The following is a 26,278-nucleotide window of genomic DNA, read 5'->3' on the forward strand; positions in this document are numbered from 1 at the left end:
GTATGTAACGAAGACCAGGTGGCTGCCTGAAACAGCTGCACGGCTGAGGCCCCACACCACACCACACAGAAAGCATTCACCGACATGGTAGAATTTGCAGCCACATTTTGAGAACAGATTTACCTGCTCCAATGTAAGCATGGTGAATTGCCAAAGTAATCCATCTGGCAATGGTTTGCTTAGAGGCTGGCCAATCTCTCTTGTTGTCATCATAGGCAAAGAAGTCATCTGTCCTGTGCATTTCATGGGTCCAATGGACAAAGGTCCTTATCGGCCTGGCCAAGTCCAGAGAGTGAAGAGTACCCTAATATAATCTTTCAGGTAAGAAACTTAAACTCCACATGATCCAATGGTTTGAAACGAGGGTGCTGCAAGGCTGACAGTACAGGTTAAGATCCCAAGGAGCTACATGGGGAAAGTATTGAGGCTACAAATGCATCACTCACTGTAAGAGGGTCTGCAATTCTGGCAAAATAGCTAGTATTCTATGATATAAAACCAATAAAGAAGACAAAAAGCTTAGGCCTCAAGCCCCCCATACAGATCTTCCTGCAAGAGGAGAATCAAACAGGCAACCAGTTCACACCAGGAAATATTGTCATTCCAGACCACATGATTATTCCAAATTATTCTGAACCACACTGTCTGGAAAGTCATTGAACTTAAGGATTGCGGCTTAAATACAGCCATACTGTTAAATACATCCAAGGTAAACTGTTGCAGAAGAGTGTCCCGACTTAGCAGGTCTGCTCTTAGAGGCAGACCCCACAGCAGGACCTCTGCCATGCTGAAAAAGTATGTGTGCCACTACCTTTTCGGGCAGTTAGGCACCACTAGAAACACACAAGCACCCTGTCCTTTTACCTTCATGAGTACCCACAGAAGCATTGCTACTGGAGGGGACAGGTAGATCAGGTGAAAATTCCAGGGTAGTGACATGGTGCCTCCCTGAAGACTGAGGTATGTCACTGTGTGGCATTTTTACGGCCCTTCCAGTGGTGAACTCTGACCTTGGCATTAAAAATGGCATTAAAAAATGCTCTGATCTCCAGCAAATTTATCAAGAGCTCTGACTCCTCAGAAGTCCAAAGATCCTGAAAACAGTACTGAAGGGAGACTGACCCCCACCTTTGAAGGATGACGTCTGTGGACATCAGCATTTGATCACAAATGGAGAACAGACCTGACGGCTGAAGGTAAGACTTGTCCCAAGTTCAATCTTGAACTCCCAACCAAGGTCTGGGCAGTATCCTGCACATGGGCCAGAGGCAAGGTTGGGACCTGAAACAAGTCAAAATATTTCAGCCCTCTTCTTGTGAACAGTTCTGTCTAGGCTGATTGCCGCATAATGCTCTATTTGGTCTGCCCTCTGGCAACCGGGAGGTCCCAGACCTGGTCTCAACCTCCCCCCTTTTTCATCAACCCCCCATCCACCTCTCTCTTTCCCATTTTACCTCTGTCTTCACTACTGTATACAACACCACACTCCTCAGCATCTATTTAAGGTTATTCATTGATTTTTATTTTGTTGTCTACCGCCCCAAGTGGTTTTTTATACACTAAATTCCAGTTCACAAAGTAACTTGGTTCTACTCTCTAGGGATAATGCCGTATATCTGTTTATTGTGTGACAAAATTCATAAATAAAATAAATTAAAAAAATGTAAAACTCCTCAAGTTCCTCGGAGACTGGAACTACTCTTGAAAGTAAGAAGTGAAACGCTTCTCCTCCCCTTACAGCCCAATGCTTTGCTTGGTCCCCCTGTGAGGCCAGTGGTGAAGAATTGTCTGGTGGGGCCATCAGGATATCTTTGATAGCCCCTCAACACAATAACCCTCACCCTGGCATCTATGTTGGAACTGAACCACTGATCACGGAAGAGAAGCAGACAGACTTCCATCACGGGAGCCCCTGAGTTGGTACCCTATCAGTCATGCTGAATATTTATTAGAAGACTTGGGAGCTGGGCGATTAGCTGTCCAAGCATGTTTACCTCTCTGCTGACATCCACAAGAAGCAGTCTCCTTCCATTCCCTGAAGGATGAAAGAAACAAAACCCATGGCCTCAAGCCTAGTAGCAGTTACAACCAGAAAAGGAACTCCTTCCTCTGGTGGCCAGGGAAATTAACCAGTCCAAATAAGGGCTGATCAAAATATCCCCTCAGAAATGTAAGGACTTCAGAGTCCTCATGGACTTTACATCTGCCTCCCAGAGCCTAAGCCAGAGGGCATGTTGTGTAGAGGCAGATATGAGTGCCCCATAGCCCCTCATTTATGGCAGCCTCCCCTAGGTATTTGGAGGAATCTGCCTTATTGGCATGAAGCTAAGATGGGTCTAAGAGTGGCCGATGCCTCCCTGAAAACAGACTTAAGGCTGTCTCAATCTTCTTATCCATGCAATCCGTTCTGCAGCAGTGTTTGTAATCAACAGGGTGTTGGTCTTGGAGAGGCGAGCTATAGAAGCATCCTTAGGAAGAGATTTCACCATGTGCACGCTAGCGAGTGAAAAAAGGGACTGCAACCTGCATGAAATCTGAAACCTGTAATCAGGTCCACATTTTGCATAATTTGTCCTCTGAGGTGAAGAGAAAGCAAAACATTTGTCAGGAATCTTTGATTACCTGCTGCACTGACTATTTAGTGCTGCCGGACAGTGTGCACTAAAGCCTCCTCTTCCTGTTCTCTGCCGGAGTCCTCATAAGAGCACAAGGAAACCTCAAGGTTAGAATATTCAGACACTTTCGCCTTCCTCCTGGGAGTCTGATTTTTCCCATGATAGAAAGGCCACTGGGGTCTTGAGGTGGAATCCAATATCCTTTTCAAGTAAGAGGAAATCTGCACCAGACGCTGCACGACACGTAGCCAGGCCTTTGCACCCAAACCAGCTTGGCAGGTGCTGTGGTGGAGGGTCCCAAAGGTGCCGATTCCAAAGTCACAGGAAGAGCAGAGGAAGAGGAACCCTGCTTGGCTCCCTAGAAATTGTGAAAAGCTGTGAGAGTTCCACAATAGTCAGGGCCAAAGATTTTGCCCAGGCTGGCTATGCCAAATCAGTAGGGGCCCTCATAAGGGAGCACATTGCTGATCCTCTGCCTCACATGCCATATATAGTGCGCCCACGCTAGATTGAGCACAAGACAATTTGGTATGGCACAGAAAAAGCCTCCCTGTGGGCCCAGCACCAAAGTGATGGCTACTATATATAAACAGAAGCCTTTCTGCTTCCCTGTACCTAGTAGAAGGCTGCCCTGTGCCAGGTGACTGATGGCGCTAGCACAGGGCTGCCGGTTACTATCTATAGCAGTAGTGACCAGGTCCCACCCAGAGGCCATCCCAAGTCATGAGCGGACAAGTGGAGGCACCATTCACAGTACCTCCTCTGCCCACTCCAGCCAACACAAAACTGCCAAGGCTAAGTGGGTGCCAGCACCAGAGAGAAGATTTTCCAGCGATCAGTAAAGGTAAAAATAAATGTAGTTTGTAGAGTCTATTATACCCCCATTGGGTTGTCCCGGATGGGTTAACGGAGTACATCTGGCTGCCCGAATCCTGATAGCAGATTCTGGCATATGTTATAAGCCTGTCCACTAATTCAGAAGTTTTGGACTGAGGTTTGGGAATGTGCTATTGCTACAGTTCCAGGGGCTCCTACCATGGCTCCAAAGTGGTGAATCTTTAGGATATTTCTAGATGATTACATGTACCACACTGCATATAAGTACACCTTCAGTTTAATAATCCAAGCCAAAGTTATCACTGTTAGAGTCTGATTGGCCAATGACCCGCCTGACTTTCAAAAATGGAGAGCGCTTGTTAATGAGAACTTGCAGCACAAGAAATACATGTATACATATCACAAGGCTAAGAGCAAATTTTGCAAGAGCTGGTCCTGTTTGTTTAGCTCGAGATACAGAGCCCACCTGGAGGATCTTGATATCTTGGACTAGATCATTCTTGGCTGGGGGAGAGAGGGGAAGGGGGGGATGGGGTGCTTAACTTTAACTCCAACATTACAATTATCTTTAACTTTAGCAGTCTCAAGGCTATCCGGATGTGGTGTATTGTACTGTTACTTTTTGACTTTTTATTTTAAATAAAGAATGTTTATTGAGATTGATTTATTGAGATTTTTTAGTTATAATATACAAATAACATATCTAACATCCAATTTAAATACAAATCTATCCCTGCCTATGTCGCTAGAAACATTATACAGTTATATCTCCTGAACTTTTAGGCCGATGAAACCATCATAGTATTTTATTGCACTCCCGGTTAAATTTATTGAAGCTGCATAGGGCTGAGAGCTAACCATCTACATTTTTGACTTTGAATGTGATAACCTGCTTCTTGTTCTCTGATGCAACTAGGTGACCCGCACAAAATGAAACTTGCTTGCAACTGGTTATATTACTTTTAGAAATGTTACATAACTTCAACCAGTCTTCACTTCGTTTCTCACAAACTGTGGACTATAAAAACATATACTTTTTCTAGTCCTCTGGTTCCCCATATTTGTCAGTCATATTTATGCTTGAGCATATTTTATTTGCAAGTAATTAAAATGTCTGCCAGCATGGTTTTCTTATCTTGCAAACTAGTCCATTGTCTCAGCCTAGGCAAAAGGATTACTGTCCACCAGTCCTGTATGAATGTACATCACACCAGGGGGGTCTCTTGTCTTTGTTTAGCTGTGTGTGCTAGCATAGGGAAAAGGTCAACAGATAGATGACTACATAATATATTTAAATGTAATGCTTCTGGATTGTAACCTTACTTGTTTAAACACCTTCTGCTATATGGCCACAGAACAATACCTGTCCCTAATTGTATCAAGAGCAAATCATCTGCTATCTGTGAAAAGGTAAACACAGAAAAAGGACCAATCAGGCAGGTCCTGGAACTCCAAGGAAGGTCATTTCTGCCTTTAAATACCAACTACAGAGAACAGAAAATTGGCATTCACTATCTAGTGATAGCTGAAGTTAGGCTGGCATTGAGATCTAGATCTCTGCCCTGACAGGAAAGGGACAATCGGTCCCTGGAGTACAACCTTTGCCCTGATCTACCTCTCCAGGTCTTGGGGAGCTGTGTGTCAGCCAAAAACCAAGTGACAGTGACTCAGGACCACTGCCTTGCTGGTAGCCTTAAAAGAGAGAGGGGGAGAAGCTTGAATGCATAGACAGCAGTCCCTGAGAGTGGCTAGGATACTGGTGAGGTGTTTTCATTATACCCTGTATGTTGTCTGTGACAGAGTGTGTCATTTGTTGCAGGTTATTATTTAAAATGTTTATTGCTGTTTTGTGCTACCATTTTGTTAAATAAACTTACTTATTTTATTTCGGATGTTTGCCTGGGTGATTTTGAACCTTGGATAGGTACAGAGTAGACCAGCTGTGCAGCGCAGAGGGTTATAGAGGGTTAGGAAATTTAGACTGTAAACTCCAAAGTGGTAGGGAGGGATGTATTATAGCGTTGCTATGCAAGTAAAAAATTATAATCAAGTAAACAGAAAATAATGGTTTACTATTTTCTCATACCCGGGCAAATTGTAACTTCTTCATCCAAGGCATCCTCTGTGTGCTCCATTAGATGTCTGTGACTCCTCTCAACAGTTGGTGAAACAGCACTGAAAGAGGTAAATACAACGATTACTCTGGAGAGTCTTCTGACTACGTACATAGAAATGACACATACATTTCCATATACATGCTGCTTAATTCTGTTGTGTGCTAACACAGCGAGGCGTTGTGAGAGTTGTTTTTTTCCAGGTGTGGAATTCTAATTGCAGCAGTCATGGTCAGTGGGGTGGAATTGCAGAGGAAGTTAAAACAAATAATTAAAAGGGTGGAAACCCAAACCCAAAACTTTACTTACCTGGGATCAGGTGTTCAGGTGCTGCTGTCAGTGATACCTACCACACTCTCCTCGTTCCTACTATCCAAAGTAATTATTATTTTTGACAGGCCATATGCCCAGGTGAGTAGCAATTTGGACCTGAATTTTGGTTTAGACATTACACACAAAATTGAATTTTCAGTTTTGAATTGGATTATGCTTTACAAACTAAATAAAGTTTTATATTGAGCGTAGAGGTTGTGTGTGGGAGAGCGTAGCTAGAGTAAATGTCTGCCACTTCAGAAAGGAAAGAGTTGCAAAGGACATGGATTCCCCCTTGTCACCCTGCCTCACTGGCTACCTTTGTGGTGGTGATACCAGGTATCTTTTTTCCTGTCAACCAGGAAGCTGATCAGCTTAAACTGATTTACATTTGTTTCAGTATGGGAAAAAAATTCAACACACTGATATAGTTGCCTTGCATTAAAACAAAGATTAAGTATATGGTAAACAAGGAAAATATGCCATTTTTTTAGTGGGTGTAGCTGAGATATAGGACTTCTTACCAGTGCTTCCTGCTCTAGCTTTTTAGTACATTTGCGCAAATGTACTGTCAAAATGTACTGCAACTAGCCATTCCACAAAGACTTAGGAAACACCTAGGGCCTGATTCATGAAGGAACTTAAATTAAGAAGTTTCTTATTTTAGTCTCCTGGACAAAACCATGTTACAATGCAAGGGGTGAAAATGAGTTTTCTGTTTTGCACACAAGTTAAATACTGACTGTTTTTTCATGTAGCACACAAATATCAAATTTAAATTTAAGTGTACGGATAAGCTATCAAGTATTTGTGTGCTACATGAAAAAACAATCAGTATTTAACTTATATGCAAAACAGAAAACTAATTTTCACCCCTTGCATTGTAACATGGTTTTGGCCAGGAGACTTCAATAAGAAACTTCTTATTAAAGTTCCTTAATGAATCAGGCCCCTAGTGTTTATGATAAAATATCCATGTGGTAAAGAAAAAAAAAAAAAAGGCTGGCCCCAACATTGTCTAGTTGTACAGGTAAATAAATACAAACAGCATGTATGATTAATAGAGACAGGAGCACTTCAGGTAATATGAGGCAATGCTTTGTGATTCAGATCCATCAATGTGTTAAATACAGAAAACTGCACATTTTTTCCTGTCTGATACATAGCTTGATTGTATCATGGTTCTTAAACTTAATTTGCAGTATTTTCTTTGTTGTTCACCTTAGTTTTTTTAACAAGCTCCCTTCCTGAATGTGAGCTTTTTCTTAAGCCATGTGAGAGCTAAGCAGTGTTATTTGTTGTACAGTTAAAGAGCACACAATATGGATTAAAGAAGATCTAAAGCACATCATAATCATTTGATGTCACGCTACATTCAGCAATTCACCTGCAGTACTAAATATCCCAATAAAGTTACAGGTCTGTGGCTGTGCTTATACTAATTTTTAGACGATTACATTAAAAGCTCTAACTACTCCCTGAACAAGCAAGTTATCTCTTGTGACAAGAATATTGTTTGCTCTTGAAACATGTTTATGCTAAGAAGAAATGCACCTGAAACATGAAAAATGATCATGTTGTTAGGAAGAGCACTCCGCAGAGACAGAGCATGGCCAGGCGCCAGTTAGATGAAGTGTGGGAAAAAAAAAAAACAGGCTGAGAGAGGAAACAATTGACATTCACATAGAAACAGGACTACAGCTGCCTGCTGGCCAGCTTTTAAACATTTTATCTGTAAGAGATGGTGGACATTTCACAGCCAAGTTCACAAGGATGGGAAACTGAGTTTGTGAGCTCTCTCACCTCTCACCAAGCGCCACTGGAGTCACTCCTTCACATTCACTTGGCAGAACCTTGGTAAACAGCGCCTGAGTAGATTAGAGTAATGGAAAAAAAAAAATGTGATAAGCAAAATATATATCAAGTCTTAAAGTAAAGTATAAGGAAAATAGTAAGGATAAAAACGAACATAAAAAGTACTACTATGGACATGAAAGGTGCAAAGGCAAAGCCCTGATTCATGACTAAACAATTACATGTATAACATAAGCTGCAAAAATATATTAGTGGTGGTAACTTTATGCTACAAGTCAAAATCAAAAACATACTTTTTGTTGTTGTTGTTGTCTATTGCATGTCTTGTACTCATCCAACATGAACAAACTGTTAATGACATTAAAAAATTACTAATTGGAGATCCTGTGACATGACTTATGTAGGCAAATGCACTTTGCGGATATCAGCAATCAGCCTGTAATCTGGCACCATTATCCGCAACAAGCTTCATGGCTAGTCTCACTAACTGCAGGGTTCAGCTTAGCATTGCAATGGGGCCACCCAGGATCATGAAAACAGCTGCAAAGCTTGAGAAGTTTTTGCTTCATGTTTAATAAATATGAAAGTGACACAAGCCCATTGTTAAAAAATATTCCTATCTTCACTTACTTGTCATCAATATGATTCATATTGGGACAGACTTGTGAACTGTTGCAAGAGATACAAACTTATCTCCGTCTTTAATGGTCACTGTTTCATATGCTGAAAAAAACGGACGTGTGTGTACATGCGCAAGATCCAATTTACCTGTCTACAAAAAGTGTCAGCTTCTTGTTTAGCAGAAGCTCTGCCCACTCACACCCCTCTGGGCAAAAAGAGATAGATCATGCGTCTTTCTCTTTGCCCTCACCCCTGGTAAACAAATATCTTTTTCACCCATCTCCCTCCCACTACACCATCCTTATCAAGGAATCATCAGCAGCAACTATTTATATAGCGCCACTAATTCCGCAGCGCTATACAGAGAATGCATTCACATCAGTCCCTGCCCCATTGAAGCTTACAGTCTAAAGTCCCTAACATACACACACACACTGACAGAGACACTAGGGTCAATTTGATGAAAGCCAATTAACCTTTCAGTATGTTTTTGGAGTGTGGGAGGAAACCCACACAAACACGGGGAGAACATACAATTCCACACAGCTAAGGCCATGGTCGGGAATCGAACTCAGTTCTGTGAGGCAGAAGTGCTAACCACTTAGCCACCGCGAATGCTGCATGGGACACAAACCCAGGGGTCTGGAAAGCAAAGAACACATGAGGACAGGAAAATCAGGAAGGACACACTAGGATGGAGGATACAAGACGAAACACAGAGGGGCACAGGAAAACAAAGTCAGACAGAAGAACTTAAAAAATATAGGAAGGGCAGCATTAGCAGTTAAGAGGAATAAAATAAAGAGGACATGAACACAAAAGGTATCGCACGTAGTAAAAACCATTCATACAAAGAATAGCACATAAAAGCAGCTCACATGTGAAGAGGATATTTTATTGTGAAGTTATTTTGTAAGTAAAATAGATATATTTATTCCAAAAGCACCCCAAAATGGTTCAAGACAAGAGGCTGGACTGCTTTAAAGTGTGTTTGAGGTTATTATCCTGCTGGAAGACCCATGATCTTTGACAGAGACCCAGCTTTCTGACACTGTGTTCAACACTGCGCTCCTAGATGGCCTGGTCATCTCCAGACTTCACGATGCTCATGTAAAAGTTACCCATTGACAGATGCAGCATAGCAACCCCAAAATAATACTGAACCTCCTCCATTAATGACTGTAGGCAAGGTGTACTTTTAATTTGCTTTCTGGGTCATTCTCTTGGTCTCATAGTTTCTGAGATATAGGGGGTCAAAGTTATGTAAAATTGCTCAGAAATGCCACTCCTGATTCTCCTTTTTTAGTGTGTTATGTTTCATAAAAAAAAATCTCAGTGCCTAATCCACATATCACTTTGAAATTTTTATCCTTTGTTAATCACAATATGGGAATCCCAGAAAAAAATATTTTATCAATCTTGCCTGACTTTGAGAGTCATTAAAAAATCATTTAGTTCAACAATCAAGAATGTTTTGAGATGAAAATATTCTTGCGTTCAATAAGCATGATCAACCTGAGGCAGAGGAGTAAACATGTCCCTTTTTTAAAAAAATAAGTGATCCGACATGGAATGACCCTTCTGTAATCATAGGGATAATGTGCTTTACCAAAAATCTCTAATTTTGTCTCATCTGTCCATAGGACATTCTCTCAGACAAAATATGACCCACATGCTGTGGACAATAAATTGTGTCTTAGCCAGTTGTTGAGCAGCTAGTCATATGGCTTGATGTCTATATTAATAAAGACAAAACCCTGTAACTATAACAAAGGGACATATTTTCCCTGGTCTGTCACTAACAATAATGTGGGAAACCAAATAGTACTGTTTTAGACTATTCACCATGTTCAAAAATGCTGGGCCTAATACCTTAAAAAAAAAGTATTTATACTAAAACTGGGAAAAACTCATGCCTAAATGTTTTTTCAGTTAAGAGCATTTACTACTTTGAATAGCTCATTTAGGGCAGAAAATACTTCCTTAGACAACCTATGGGGAAGAAACAAGGTCAGAAGAGTTTTTAGTGCTGCATCTCTGTCCACAATGAGAATGTTCCGATAGGGCCAAGGTAAATTCTACAACTGTGCACAGAATAGAACTAAGTTGTCAGCAATTTAAAAAGATATAATTCAAGCCTTACTTACCCAATCGACCACATGCATTATAAACACTGCCAACATCCTGCTACATTTGTCCCTATGCAAATACAGTTTTTTATATGGGGTGCAGTCACTTGAAGTCAAGCCTCAAAGGCAGAGTGGCATTTACAAAAGGGCTTCCAAAGGTTGGATCTCACCAACTAGATTTGTCATCTTTATTAGAAACACGCTAACTGCACAATAAAATAATGCAGACGAGAGTAGGAATTGTGAACATGATACAAATTTGTAACCTCTAACACAAGACAGAATGGTCCTCCCCCCAACAGTCCACAAAGTGATACATAGTAAAGCACACCTGAAACTGGCAGTCATTGATTGAGCAGTTGGGGAGGTACCACTAGTTGTGTCTGAAGTGAAGCCTAATCATTATTAAAGTCACCCTTAATCTAAAAATTTAACTGCAATTATACTGCAAAGGACTCTTTCAAAATGTGGCTTTGTCCACTACTAGTAAGATAAAAATTAGCATAGCAAAACATATGGCAGGCCAGCAACAATAGCCTTGACAAAAATGTATCAACCAAGTTATCACATAATTACTCTGTGAAAACAAAATCCTTATAGAAAATAAAGGGTATTAGCAGATTGGACAATGAAGGGCTATGCTATCGCTTAGAATATGTATTCTGAATAAATGCAACTCAAACATGTTGCTTATGGAGATCTCTAAATAATTGGGAAAGGGATTTTTTTTAAATATATAAACCTTTAACATTTAACGATAAGAGTATTAGATCGGAATGTGTAAATCTAGTATCATATCTAAAACACAGACGATGATATGCTTAATGTAGCTGAAATGAACAAGAGATAAGTAAACTGCAATACCAGGGATAAGCAGTGACTAAAATTAGGAAAGTAGGGACACCTTGGGTAGGGAAATTATAAATTGATATACCCACCTGAGGAAGGGGTTTAGGATACAATCCCAATCCTACAGCACATAATTCATATATAAATAGCTACACCCTGCGATCTACACAAAGGACTATAAAGACCAAAACTTACTTACAATCATTTTAGCAAAAGATAATAATGTTTTTGTCAACCTATAAATATGCACTAGTCAATCAGATGAGAAAATGAAAAAACCACGTCAGAGCACTGAATCTTGTAATGGTTATAATCTTTTGTACAAAAAAAAATCCAGTGCCATAACAATGAAGCAGCCAGACTTGCTAATAAGGTGGAATGGAAAACAAGTAGAGAAATCCACTACCAGACTAACACTAGAATCATCCATGAGAGAACACATGAATCATAGTCTTGGTGGAAGGAAAAGCTATCAGTAGAAAAATCAAAGAACCAACAAGCTGTAAAACATATTACCACTTGTGCAAACTGTGGAAACTGTTGGAAGATGGACACCTACAATAAATTATGAACAGGAGAACTCTCTAAGCGACGAATCTTGGAGTCTGCTGGTGTAGGTGTAGAAGCTAATAAATGTGAAAAGCCAATGCTATTTTACGTCTTTAGTAGAGGATACCTTTCCACAAGGCATCCCTATAACCGGATAACCAAGAAACTCTGTAAAAATTGCTGGATTCACTGACATTAACAATGCTAGTGATGGCACAGCAAGCATAACTCATGTGCTTTTCCATTTGACCTTTTGTCATCTATTTATATATCTTTAATTATCATCTCAAACAGTGGCAAGTGGACTTTGTAACTTATAAATTCTGGAGGCAGAAAATACTCCAATAAACTTAGCTTTTAAAAATGTACTGCTGTGGAAAGTAAGGTTAACACTGAACAGTGCACTTTACTTTCATAAATAAATACTTTTGGATTTATTTGTCATTTAACGTCTCTTATAGCAGAATAACTTTGTATATACATTTGTGAAAGTTTCAAGATGCCTTTTCATATTGGATCACCTTAGATTTTTGGTTTAGAGGTCTAAATACCTGATAAAGTTAGCAGTATTATTTTACATAATTTACCAGGATTTACAAGAGTTAGAGCAGTGGTGGCCAATCTGTGGCTCTAGAGACACATGTGGCTCTTTGAGCTTTGAAATGTGGCTCCTGTAAGGGGCAAGTAAGAGACATGTGAGGTGTGTAGGTTTGATTCGCACATACTGAGTATGTGGGGAGCTCTGATGGGCATGTATGGGACAAGTGTGGAGGTCTGATGGGCATGTATGGGACAAGTGGGGAGGTCTGATGGGCATGTATGGGACAAGTGGGGAGGTCTGATGGGCATGTATGGGACAAGTGGGGAGGTCTGATGGGCATGTATGGGACAAGTGGGGAGGTCTGATGGGCATGTATGGGACAAGTGGGGAGGTCTGATGGGCATGTATGGGACAAGTGGGGAGGTCTGATGGGCATGTATGGGACAAGTGGGGAGGTCTGATGGGCATGTATGGGACAAGTGGGGAGGTCTGATGGGCATGTATGGGACATGTGGGGAGGCCTGATGGGCATGTATGGGACATGTGGGGAGGCCTGATGGGCATGTATGGGACATGTGGGGAGGCCTGATGGGCATGTATGGGACATGTGGGGAGGCCTGATGGGCATGTATGGGACATGTGGGGAGGCCTGATGGGCATGTATGGGACATGTGGGGACGTCTGATGGGCATGTATGGGACATGTGGGGACGTCTGATGGGCATGTATGGGACAAGTGTGGAGGTCTGATGGGCAAGTATGGGACAAGTGTGGAGGTCTGATGGGCATGTATGGGACAAGTGTGGAGGTCTGATGGGCATGTATGGGACAAGTGTGGAGGTCTAATGGGCATGTATGGGACAAGTGTGGAGGTCTAATGGGCATGTATGGGACATGTGTGGAGGTTTGATGGGCATGTATGGGACATGTGTGGAGGTCTGATGGGCATGTATGGGACATGTGTGGAGGTCTGATGGGCATGTATGGGACATGTGTGGAGGTCTGATGGGCATGTATGGGACATGTGGTGAGGTCTGATGGGCATGTATGGGACATGTGGGGAGGTCTGATGGGCATGTATGGGACATGTGGGGAGGTCTGATGGGCATGTATGGGACATGTGGGAAGGTCTGATGGGCATGTATGGGACATGTGGGGAGGTCTGATGGGCATGTATGGGACATGTGGGAAGGTCTGATGGGCATGTATGGGACATGTGGGGAGGTCTGATGGGCATGTATGGGACATGTGGGGAGGTCTGATGGGCATGTATGGGACATGTGGGGAGGTCTGATGGGCATGTATGGGACATGTGGGGAGGTCTGATGGGCATGTATGGGACATGTGGGGAGGTCTGATGGGCATGTATGGGACATGTGGGGAGGTCTGGTAGGCATGTGGGAATATCTGACTGGCATTTCTGGGACATGTGGGTAGATTTGATTTGTGGAGTGGTCTGATGACATGGGGGAGGCTAATGTGCATGCAAGGGGCATGTGGGGAGATCCAATGGGCATGTAAAGAGATCAGTGGGGCAAGTTAAGAGGTCTGACGTATTGCAGTAGCAGTGTGAGCTACTAAGATGAGACTATAAGTAGCCCTTTTTCCGCAGGACACAGCAGTGAAGTAAGAGATTGCAGAGCAGTGCTGATTTTATGATTATTCTGAACATTTTAGCAATGTTATGTATTTACTTTTTTGCTTAGCAAGATATTGTAAATTAGGTTATATTTTCAATGTATGTGTGTACAGTATGTATGCGCATATATATTGGGTATATGCACACACATAAAAGGCAAAAATGGGTCTTTGCAGTACCTATTGATATTAATTGGCTCTTGGACTCTGGTTGGCCAACCCTGAGTTAGAGCAACACTTGTTGCACACTAGGTGGTGCCATGATATGAACAAAGACAAATTATGGCAATGGGAACACTTGATTACTTAAAAATATAAAATTATTTGGAAACTGGTAAAAAAAAAAATAAAAAAAAAATGTATATGTATCTCCTTTATAATTAATTTTATAATTCAGTTTCAGATGTGGTCATCGTTCCAAGCTAAAATTTGACAGCTCTGTAAAGCAGTACAGCATACATACATACAAACATACATTCATAATTATCTGAAACTTCTTGAAATATTTATTAAAGATGTTCCTTTTTTTTCAGTCTAATATCAAAAAAGCCCTAAAAAAATAAAAAAGGGTTTTGTTTTTTTTATTACATTGTCTGTCAGTTATCTGTAAACATCCAGTGACTTTGGTGCCTTCCTTTTTATTACTCCTAGCTAGTGAGCATGCATTATACCATGTATGTTTTTACCTGTTACTTTCATGCACGTTAACAGCAGTTATAAATCCTTGTTGCTAGTATGATTTCAATACACTCAAACTCCTATGCAGTATTTTCCAAATAGTAAAATCTATTTACTACTAGAAGCATATTAAGTCATTACAGCTTTCCATAACCACTATGAGCTAATCAGACTGGGGTTACCACCTTCTGAGGTAGACTACTGCACTTCAGACAGACCAGTCAAGGATATCACACCAGACAATTATTTTGGTTTGAATACCCACACCTAGTTTTTTGTCAGCACCTTGCAGGTGCAACTCCTGATTAGTCTGCGGTGAGACTGGGAAAACTGGCCTAACTGGGCCTTATGTGTGGAGCCCACTCTGCTCTCTCTCTCCATACATAACGCCCTGCAGGGACCCTTACCAGCTTTTCTTGAAGCTGAATACACTCTTTGGGAAGCACCTTCCCTACAAGACAATCTTACTGGGGGTTTAGAGCATACAAGACAGAAAGCCTGGGACATATACCTTGCCATTCACTACTTGCACAGTGCTCCTGTCACACCACTACACAAACGAAGTGTCTTTATACAGGTCAGTCAAACAATTCAAATGGCTTTGAATACCCAGGGCTAGATTTACTATCAGGCTTGAAGCCGCCATGCATCGCGGCGGTTTTCCGGCGGGTTTGCATTGCAAACAGCCGGATTTACTAATGGGTGCATTTCAGCTTCAATTTGAAGCCGCCGGCGATGTCACGGCGGGATGTAATGCTCAAAGCCGCCGGCGGCTTTGAATAGAACATGGCGCTTTTGCTTTAAATGACGGCGCTTTTGTGTTAAGGTGGTTTTTTTGAAAATTACACCTGTCTCCTGGCCTGTTACTATGGCTATTTTCAAACTCAGGAGATTTGACATCACAAGCCCTATATAAACCACTGGCCTGACACTTTTTTCTCTGATAGGGTTTTGAGGAGTTTTGTGAGAGGATTTTGGAGGATAGTGGTTTGCTGAGAGTTGGAGTTTGGTGGATTGGTGGAGCGATATCTGATTGAAGTGTGAGTAGCCCTGTGGTTTTTTTCTGTTTTGTACATTTATTTTCTCATTTATTTTCTGTCTTGTATTTTTTGTATTTGACTTGTCCTTTGTCTGTGTTACTTGTGTGTGACTGTGTGGAGAGTGTGTCTGTAGGTAGTGTAGTTTGTTCTTTGTGTTTGTAAGTCCTTCAGTGTTTTGTGTTTTTCTGTCTTCTGTGTAAAAATGTCCAGAGATAGGAGGGGAGAACAGGCTGAGGAGAGGGAGATGGAGGTTGAGGAGTCAAAAGAGGGAGAGGTTGAGGAGACAGGACAGGGCAGGAAGACCAAGACAGGGAGGAATGTGCGCTTCTCACATGATGAGAATTGTGTGTTGGTGCACAATATCATTCCCTGCTACGAGGTCATCCTAGGCAACCTGGCAGCCCGGACTCCTCTAAGGCGGCGTCACCAATTGTGGGGGCGTGTCTGTGATGCCGTGAACGCGGTGGGCCCACTGAAGCGGACAGTGGCGCACTGCCGCAAGCGCTTCTCTGATATTAAGAGGAGGCTTAAAGAGAAGATGGCCCAGGAAAGGAGGCCTACAAGGCGCACGGGTGGTGGCCCCCCACTTCGTATGGAGTACACCACGTACGAGGAGGAGCTGCGCCAGATAATGCCGGCTGAAATTGTAGAGGGCATAAATGTGCAGGACACAGATTCGCCCTCTTTTGGCCAAGTAGTTGGTGAGTGATTTGGGTTTTTTACCCTAACAGTTTTTTAAATGTTTTTCTCTTTTTTAAAATGCTTTTCTCTTTTTTTAAATGCTTTTCTCTTTGGAAAAGTTTTTTTTTTATTTGTTTTGCATTTTTTTTAGTTTTTCAAAGTGTATTTTTAACTCTTTTAGTTTGTAAAGGATTTTTTTTTCTCATAGAAAATTTTTTTTTTATTCGCAAACACATTTTTGAAATAATCAGTATATTTGTAAATTGCTTTTTGCTGCAAATACATTGTATGCTTTTTCTAATACATCCAGATTCGCCAGGATCGCAGGTAACTCCCAGTCCGAGGTCTACACCTCCACCTTCAGCGAGAGATTCAGGCTCTGAAGAGCAAGCAGGTGCGTGGTCTCTGTTTGGGGAAGAAATAATGGAGTTAGATGTTTTTCTGTGCAAATGTTGGTGTCCATGTTATATTTAGTGATTTTTATATGCTTTCCAATGAGAACATAGGGCTAGATTTACTAAACTGAAGGTTTGGAAACCTTGAGATATATAGCAACCTATCAGATTCCATTTTTTTTTTGTTTTTGGCCATTCTGCAAAATGTCAGCTAAAATCTGATTGTTTGCTATAGTCAACATCTCCACCTTTTCAAACATGCAGTTTAGTCTATGTTCCCCATCATGTACTACACAGAGGGAGAAGTAAAATAGTATTTGCTTACCCCAAAGCACGGCCTTACAGCATTTTGCTACAAGCACCCTCAATGTTTGCATTTTAAATTATTTACATTTAGATCCCCTCACTGTAACGCATAGGCAAAATGATATTTTACTCGTAAAACATATGAGGAGCATCCTTCAGCAGGTGGCAAGAGGACAACTAATCTGGAAGGTAGACATTGTTAACCATTATTTAGTTGTTAAAGGTTTTTGTTTTTGGTACAGTGTCCAGAATTCAATTGACAAACATGTTAGTTCCTATATACTTACCTTGGTTATTTCACCACAGGAACCTCATCATCTCTGCCAGGCCAGCGCCAGTCTGCGCAGATGTCACCTCCTGACGACACACAGGAAGACACAGTCATCACTTTAGAGATGGTAGATGTCCCCGTGTCTATGCGCCAGGAACAAGCAACTGCCCCTGCGGAACAGTCATCTGAGCAACAAGCTGCAGCTCCTCGGATGGATACAGGGCGAGAAATGGCCCAATCCATTGCAAATTTCCAGGCACAACAGTCTCAGTTTATGGACAGCCAAACGAGACACATGTCACAAATTGCGGCCCATTTGAGGCGGATACACCGCTCAAATAGTCAAATCCCTGCTGGAATCAACCGTCTGGCAAATGCTTTGGAACAAACTAATGTGCAGCTGGCACAAATGACTGGGGCTGTGGAGGCCTTACATTCCACAGTACGTGAGGGGAATGCCAATGTCACCCGGCTGGCAGGGCAACTACATTCTGAAATTGTAGCCCGTTTACCGGCACCTATGTCTTCAGCCACCGCTAGTACGCCTACCACATCTCTACAGAGTACTCCTCCAAGGAGAGGTGCTCGCACCAGGGGTGGGCGAGGGAGGGGAGAGAGTGGCACCAAGCATAGCCATATGCCTGCAAAAAAGCGTCGCTAGTACAATGTTTATTATTGCTTAATGTTTTCATAACCATTATACGTTATTATTTATTGTGTTCTGCAATAAATGCCGTTAAATTTCTATGGTGTCAGTCTTTCTTTTCTGCACATTAAACAAGAGTATACTGATGTTTTAAAAACTATGCACTAATTTCACTTAAACATTGACCTCCGACTGTCACATTCCAGGGATGTTCATATTTACCACATGAGGAGTACACACTATCCTCTTTTTAAAGGTTCCAATTTACAAAACATTTTAAATAAAAAACAAACCATGCACTCACATAAAACACATTTTAGAGCAATAAATGTTTATCATACTATGTACTTACACGTAAAGTAGTTTGTAATGAGACGGTCTCTAATCTCCCTTCCACCCTCTGTGCTCTGCACATCACCAGATGTGACACGGACCCCTTCTTCTTCACTGTCTACTGCAATAATCGGTGGGGTAAGTTGATGTAAAGCCAGGTTATGCAGCAGACAGCAAACCAGGACAATCTCAGATACCTTTTCAGGTGCCTACATAAGCACCCCACCAGATTTATCAAGGCACCTGAACCTGGTTTTCAAGAGTCCAAACGTACATTCTATGACACCTCTAGTGGTTATGTGTGCCTCATTGTATTGGTGCTGTGCAGGAGTCTGAGGATGCAGCAGAGGAGTCATGAGCCAGGAGCGACACCCATATCCTGAATCTCCTGCAATAAAAGTAAAATGTTAGCTACCATTTAATTTGAGCATGTTGTACAGCAGTTAACATATGTGAGGCCATTTGAGCAATGATAAGGGATATATAAAACATGCGTACATACCCAAAAGCCATCCCTCCGGCATTTCACCACTTTCAAATTTGGCATAAAGGGTAGACTGTCTCAGGATAAAGGCATCATGACATGACCCAGGATAGCCTGCAACAACACTCAATATACGCTGGTTAGCATCGCACACAACCTGCACATTCAGGGAGTGGTAATGATGGCGAGGTGGTCTCAGGGCAATATGAGTGCAATCTATTGCACCCATTACATTAGGGATACCTGCGACCCTATAGAAAGCTCCCATGCCACTGTGACTCCTGGCTGGGGAAGCTGATATAGCTAGGGCACACTCTTTTAAGGGCACCTAAAACCAGTCCAAAATGCCTTGAAAATGTTGGCTGCGTTATGCCAATCACTCTGGAGGACACAGATTGAAAGGAACCTGTTGCCAAAAAGTGAACTGCACACAGTAGTTTGTGTAGTCCTGACACTGCATTAGAGCGGCTGGTTGTAGGCTCCAAATCATCCTTCACTTGCTCATACAGTGCCATGAGGTTAGTACGATTGAGCCGAAACATTTGTACTACCTCCACATCAGTCAAAGACTCCAGATTCAAACGCACTGGAAATGCACGTGGAGTGCGGAGTCTTTGCAGGCTCCGCGGAACAGATGCCAACTGCTGTTCATCCTCCTCCTCCTGGCACCTTTCTGCCTCCATCAGGTAAAAAGCTGCAAACATAAACTGGCAAGAATGCACCACATTACCTGCAAAAGCCATTCTCCAACAACCCACACCTACCAAATAATGAGGGGCCCTTTTTGTAAGCATCATGATTAACTGCTGGGCAATAGACTGTGATTGTCTGTGATTGCTTCAGGCAGAAAAAACATTTTTCACATGTGGATTGCATTAGCATTAAAATAAGGGTTAACTATGTAATGCAACATTGCCCATCCTAATTTCTTTGAGGCAACAGTATTCTAGTGGTTTTTTGGAAAGTAAAAAACAACTAGAAAAGGAAAGGTGAAATGAGATTTTACTATGCAATCATACTGGGTGAAAAAATAATGCAAAAAAAACCCCAAAAAACAGTAGCCTCAAATTTCATGACACTTTGCCCATTTTCTACACACAGTCCTAATGGGTCATTGGACATGAAATAGGCCTTTCTCTTATGGTCTGATTGGCAAAATACCTCAAACAGAACACTGTTTGAACCCTCACGCCGCTCACAAGCAGCGCTTTCATTTTGGTCTATTGAATGGCGGTTTTCCGGTGGCTTTATAAACCCCCTAATAGTAAATCCGGCTGTTTGTATGTTGAACATTGTTGAAACCGTCATGGCGCTTTATACAGAGGCGGGTTTGAAAACATCATTTCTGGCCGTTTGGACGGCGGGTTTAGCCTTAGTAAATCCGGCGATGGCTAAACCGCCGCCAAACCCGCCGAAAGTCAGCGGGTTTACACACACGCCTGATAGTAAATCTAGCCCCCAGTTTAATTGAATCTAAGTGTTGCATTAATACTGAAGCAATGACATCAGATTGTAACAAGGTCAAAGTAGTATCATACAGTAATTTATGCAAATACCATAATCACCTGTGTATTATAAATAATGTTCCATAAGGAATCAGAAGCCCTTGCCCTAATCATAGAAATACTATACTATAAATTCCCTACATCTTTATAAATACTAGATTGGACCAAATTAGTTTGATCAGTTACATGAAACTCTATGCTTTATTTGGGATCTCTATAAATCATCATCCAAGCACCAATCTATTACCTTACAGAGAAATGTGTAAAGGTAGGCTTATAGTGAGAGTTGTATTTCACAAAGACTATTACTGGGAGAATAAGAGCATATTTTATTTGCTCTAGACAATAAGATAGATTCTCAATACTACCCATGCTCACGCTACTGGAACAACGAATCCAAATGCAATAATAAACAGTGCCAAGCATATTTAGTGACAATGGCATGGGATTAGTACATAGCGGCTAGGAAATGAATTTCAAGGCCCATGTGGTAATAATGAAGAATGACGGATCAGCCTGTTTTCGATTATATTTCCCCTGTGCCGACAATCCACCATTAATAAGTACTGATATTTATTTGGAAATGTTTTTATTAATGCAACATTTTGTACATGTTTGAGATAGGACAGTGGTATTTGTGCACCATGGAACTGCTTTGGTTACATTCAGGATTGATCTTGTCTAATTGTTTTAATGGTTTGGATTTTTATTGTTTGACCTCAGTCCTCCTTTATAGTCTTAATCAATGGGGATTACACAGAGGAGAAAAATGAATTCAAGCCATAAAATATACCTATTATTTTGTGCTTCGACTCCTAACATTTACAGGGCTACCAAATATGTGGTATTTCCTGAAGGTTTGGTGTGTTTTGGCCAATATTAACAATGATATGCAAAAATATGTTTGTGTGACTTAAGATTTTTTCCCCCCATATTTTGTTTTTACCACTTCTTTAATAATAATAATAAAAAAAGTATGGTAAAAGTATGTAATAACCTGCAATTCCATTGGCTGGGATGATGGACATTTTCTTATACGAGAATGTATATAGGCTTCCTACACATAGATCACTTTTCTTTCACGTAACAAACAACGGTGAACTTTTCACTGTTGTTTCTTGTCTGTACCCTGAGTGCCATTAAGACACATAGAGAAGGCAATCTCTATGAATGTCATACAATGTAAGACTGGTCGACTGGTGTTCTCACCTACTACTAACATTCCCTCACCTGACACCTCTGATCACACAAACGCCATAAGCTTGTTGTTCAGTGGTCACTTAAGTCCACCCTGTACTTTTCTCTTTATATTCAATTAGCCTGTTGCCTCTAACTCAAAAACATCTCCATATTTAAACTAACAAAATTGCTAAAAGACTTATTTTTACCTTGATTACCGCACCACTTACTTTGTTCTGCATACCTCTAAACTAGATCAACTTCATTTTATTGAGAATGTGGCTTCTGGACTACTTTTACATAGGAATAACATTGACAATGATGCAACCATCTGCCGGTCCTTGCTGCATGCTACAGGCAGCAAGGATACAATCTAAATTTTTGTTCCTTCAAAGACCTCAACAAGGCTGCACATATCATCTCCAGTTAAAGAACCTCAGCAAAAAAAAAAAAAAAAAAAAAAGTGATTTCTCTCCTGAACCCCATGCACCCACTCTGAATGATATTGTCAACTAGCCAGCCTTTGGAAAGATTTGGAGTATACATAGCTTTTTGACCCCATAATAACGACCATTTCATGAACATTGATAATTATTAAAAAGAAGCATAATAAAAAATATGTCTATAATCAGATTGATTGACATTAGATTATTATTATTATCATTTATTTGTTAGGCGCCACAAGGCATCCGCAGCGCCAATATATTTTTTAAACCAGAATCAAACTCACCTTGGTGGAGTGTGTCTGGGGTAACCGTTTAGAACGGGGGGGTCTTTGTATCTCATGTGCTCTGGTTGGTGGCTTGTGTTCTTGGTGCGGACCCTAATTTAAGAATTGATAGTAACAAACACACAATAAGACATAGATCAATCACAGTATGGATGATGATTATATATTGGTAAATCAAAATGTATGACCATTATTAAAAATCAAAGGTTTAATCATGAATATTGCATAGAGTTGAGAGAATTAACATGTAATTATCACTTTTTTCTCACAATATTTGTAACACATATTTCTTTTTTCCTATTTTGACAGAATCTTGAATAGTCACCTAATTAGAGATTATTATTACAATCACTTATCAATATAAAAACTATTTATTTACACAAAACTGGCAATCTATTCTTGATTTGTAGACATTATATTCACTACATTATCACAGGATCAACAACCACATCAAATCAACACAGGGTTTCAAACTGACTGTATCAGATTGCAATGAAATTTGGTATAATAAATGCTGCCATCGGTGTAAAGAAAACCCCCAAATCTTAGGCTGATATGTCCACTGGATTTGAATTTATATGCCGTTAAGGCTGCAATTTTTAACGACAAAAGTAAATTTAGCAATTGTTTTAAATTGCATTTGTAACTATTCTAATTGAGCTACAAAGTTGGGCAAGGTTTAAACTTCTATTTTATGGGCTCTCGCGTGATATATAACACAGCAGTATGTTTCAATAAAAAATAAAATTGTAACAATTTCAAAATCAAAATTTTGATTTTCTCAAAACGCCATATTTTTTTCATTTTTGAAAAACATCTCAAAAATGGTTCATACAGTTAATAAAAAAAAAGTTTTATATTTATTTTATCACACTTGTATTAAGACATGGAAAATATTGTGACAAAATGGATTGAACACATTCTGAGTCAATAACAATATACAACAATACTATAATAATTGCAATATACAGAAACAACAAGATAACTACAATTAATACAAATATACATTATTATTTTGAACCTCACAATATAACCAATATATCTATATATTAACAATTACCTTCTGTTGAAAATTATCCAACTGGTAAACTAAAATTTCAACCATGGATATGAACTTTCCGATTTGCCACAACACGTTTAAAATAGGTATTGAGACCTGGTTTAGATGATTACAGTACATTATATGGCACACCAATTTAAGCATACGAAAATAGCAGGGATTTAAATCTGCAATATAACACTGACCAAATAGTACGAAAATTTGCTGTGCTTCAATTACACAGAGTATCTGAATATCGGAGCAAGCAAATGTTAGCCCGTCGGAAAAAGAGCTCTGCCAAAAAAGGTTTAAGAGGCGACACCACCTTTAAAGTTTAAAGTATGTCCTATTTTACAGACATATAACAACAATCTTGCAGAAGGTTTTAAAGCATTTATAAGTAAAGTAGGAAACTCAAAATCGTAGTGCTCATCCAAAAATGCTGATGATATGAGATTATACACAAACTTAAATTAAGGCTACTTATTCTTATAAATAAAATCAACGTGTGATACTTGTATACATATCTGATAATAAATATATCAATCCTAATTCTAAGTACCACAGTGAAACATCTTACATTTGTTTCATTTTGACAAATTTGCGATACTTTTCTGTATCCAGTAGCAAAAATGCCCCAATCTAGTCAGCGCATCTAACAGGAACTATGATGAAACCAAAAAATATCAGATGAAACTATATGCCATGGTCATCAACTGACTGATATTGAACTAATAGACTCCTCTACTCCATTTCAATCATAGGCATAATTTCCCCTATCTTAATCCATGAAATATCACAATAACAAGTAGAATACAGAAATATTTATCTACTCATACAAAACGATTCTAAGTGGCTATTGGATAGAAGATAACTGATTTAATTATTACAAAGGGTATTTAATACCATGGAAATTAATGCACCGATACCTCAATCATTTAGGTAAGGAACTACTTCAAAAGTGAAAGATATGAGAAGTAATAATCTGATTAAACCTTATTTGAGCTACACTGTGCAACAAAGTACAAGAATTACAAATACAACATCAGTGCCTGGCTTGGAATGTGGATATACATAAAACTTCTGTGTTTGATATTCACCATTCATTTTATTTTCATTTCCACCAATGTTTTACTTTTATTTAATAGAAATTAACAGAAAATCGATAAAAATCTAAAAGATACAAAAATTAATGAATCCCAAGACTCGAATGGGCTACACAAAACTGCCTTTTATTAATTAAATGATCAATAAATTGATGTAATATTTTATGATACTTTAGTGGATTGGCGTGCTCTATCAATCTGAACATTCTAATCTTTAAGTTATATGTTGGCCTTGAGCTAAGGTTTTGTAAGCACCCCCTTGTCTAACCAGTTACTTTCGAGATACTAGATTAACAGAAAATTGTTAAAGTACTGGTCAAGAGTTAATCTTTGTCTGGCTAAAAGTGCATCCTCATTAGATATCTCCTCTATACTTTAAACTTTTCATTACTTATCACCACCTCCAATTCCACTTTCCAGCACTTTTCCCATGCAACATCTCACTTGAATTCTCCAGGAAATCCAATTAGTTACTCACTGTACCCCTATCTCCTACGCGTCATGCAGTTACATATCTCTTATTCCTGTACAGTAACCATATTTGTTTCATCTCCCTACTGTACAAAGAAGCAGAATATGTTGGTCTTCCATAAATAAAATATAATAGTAATATTGACACACCAAATTTAAAAAGGCATTCTGCTGGCAAGCATATAGCCTATATAGCATCAATGCGCATCATTCTTAAATCAGATGTGCACAATGACATCTTGATGACATCTATGTCTTTTTTCCTGTTTAACATTATTTGCCCCAAATGTACACCCAAAACACAACACTATTCACTACAACAAATGTGCTCATGGAACAAATAATGTTTTCATTAAATATATCTTAAGCCACCCTTATACACAGGTCGCAAATTTGAAAGATTTACTTCCATGTGATAGTACATGTCTATTAAGTGCACTCTAAAATGTGTAGCCTGTACAAAGTCGTCGTCCCCCCCCTATTCTGATTGTTTACCAAACAATCACTTATGCATTTAAACCTTTTAAAAAAAAAATATCCCAAGTGGTTAGTTTTGTATAATTCATATATATTAATAAATGTTATGTTATTTTGAATTATATTTAACAGACTGAAATACTACTTGAATCTATCAGATATTCCCCTTGAAAACCTAGGCTTCTGACCAAACTGGCCACAAATCACTGTGCCCCTAAACAACCAGAAATCAATTTAGTATTCACTTCAATCCTATACAAGTCTTCTTGCAATGAAGTGTTAAATATTAATTGTAATAATCAGATACATGCATATATACCAATAACTAGTTTTTAAGTCACAGTAGACAGAGTAGCAGAGTTTATCCTGACCTCGGCCATTATACCATAATTCATACTCCTGAAGTCTACATAGCCACACTTGACCAAGCAGACATATTCTATTTTCTGTAAGCAGAAATGAGAGGAATCAGCAGTAGAAATATAATTATTTTTCCAAAGCAAGAACATACATTGACAATACACTTCATACAAACTACAAATTATTTGTTAATTTAATATGTGAAATTGTAGAAGTCACTGGCAAAAATAATTTTCAGTTTAATTTTACATCTGGAATTACAATAGCTCTAGGATTACACTATTTACCAATGTTAATTTGTTTTGTTTAGAGACATGCAAGACAAATTTAAAATATACTCATTCTTATTGCTGCAGTAGCTGGACATTATTGTGTACTCATCCTTCTTTATTCTCATATTTAAAGCATAAGGTAAAGCTAACAGGGGTCACAATGAGCTTAGTAAGGGTTATCTAATCAAGGCTACAATGTTTTCTGCATCTTGGACTTCAGCATGCTGGGAATGCACTTCAAACAAACGAACATATATGAACGTAAACTTAGGGACAGAGTAGTGTT

At 39.8% G+C, this 26,278-nt stretch overlaps 1 protein-coding gene across 3 annotated transcripts in view; it reads right to left on the reverse strand.

The window, feature by feature from the left end:
* UIMC1 (ubiquitin interaction motif containing 1) overlaps nucleotides 1-26,278 on the reverse strand; it is a 109,526-nt gene that overhangs the window by 43,023 nt on the left and 40,225 nt on the right. For 2 of the 3 annotated variants that reach the window (XM_075209148.1, XM_075209150.1), the window contains exons 6-8: nucleotides 22,268-22,360; nucleotides 7,682-7,746; nucleotides 5,539-5,627 (exon numbers count right to left, since the gene is read on the reverse strand). In XM_075209148.1, coding sequence (XP_075065249.1) covers nucleotides 5,539-5,627; nucleotides 7,682-7,746; nucleotides 22,268-22,360 — 247 coding nt within the window. The remainder of the gene's footprint in view (nucleotides 1-5,538; nucleotides 5,628-7,681; nucleotides 7,747-22,267; nucleotides 22,361-26,278) is intronic. The other variant, XM_075209149.1, reaches the window with a different exon arrangement.

Source organism: Mixophyes fleayi, chromosome 4, assembly GCF_038048845.1.
Source record: "Mixophyes fleayi isolate aMixFle1 chromosome 4, aMixFle1.hap1, whole genome shotgun sequence".
Classification (NCBI taxonomy): domain Eukaryota; kingdom Metazoa; phylum Chordata; class Amphibia; order Anura; family Limnodynastidae; genus Mixophyes; species Mixophyes fleayi.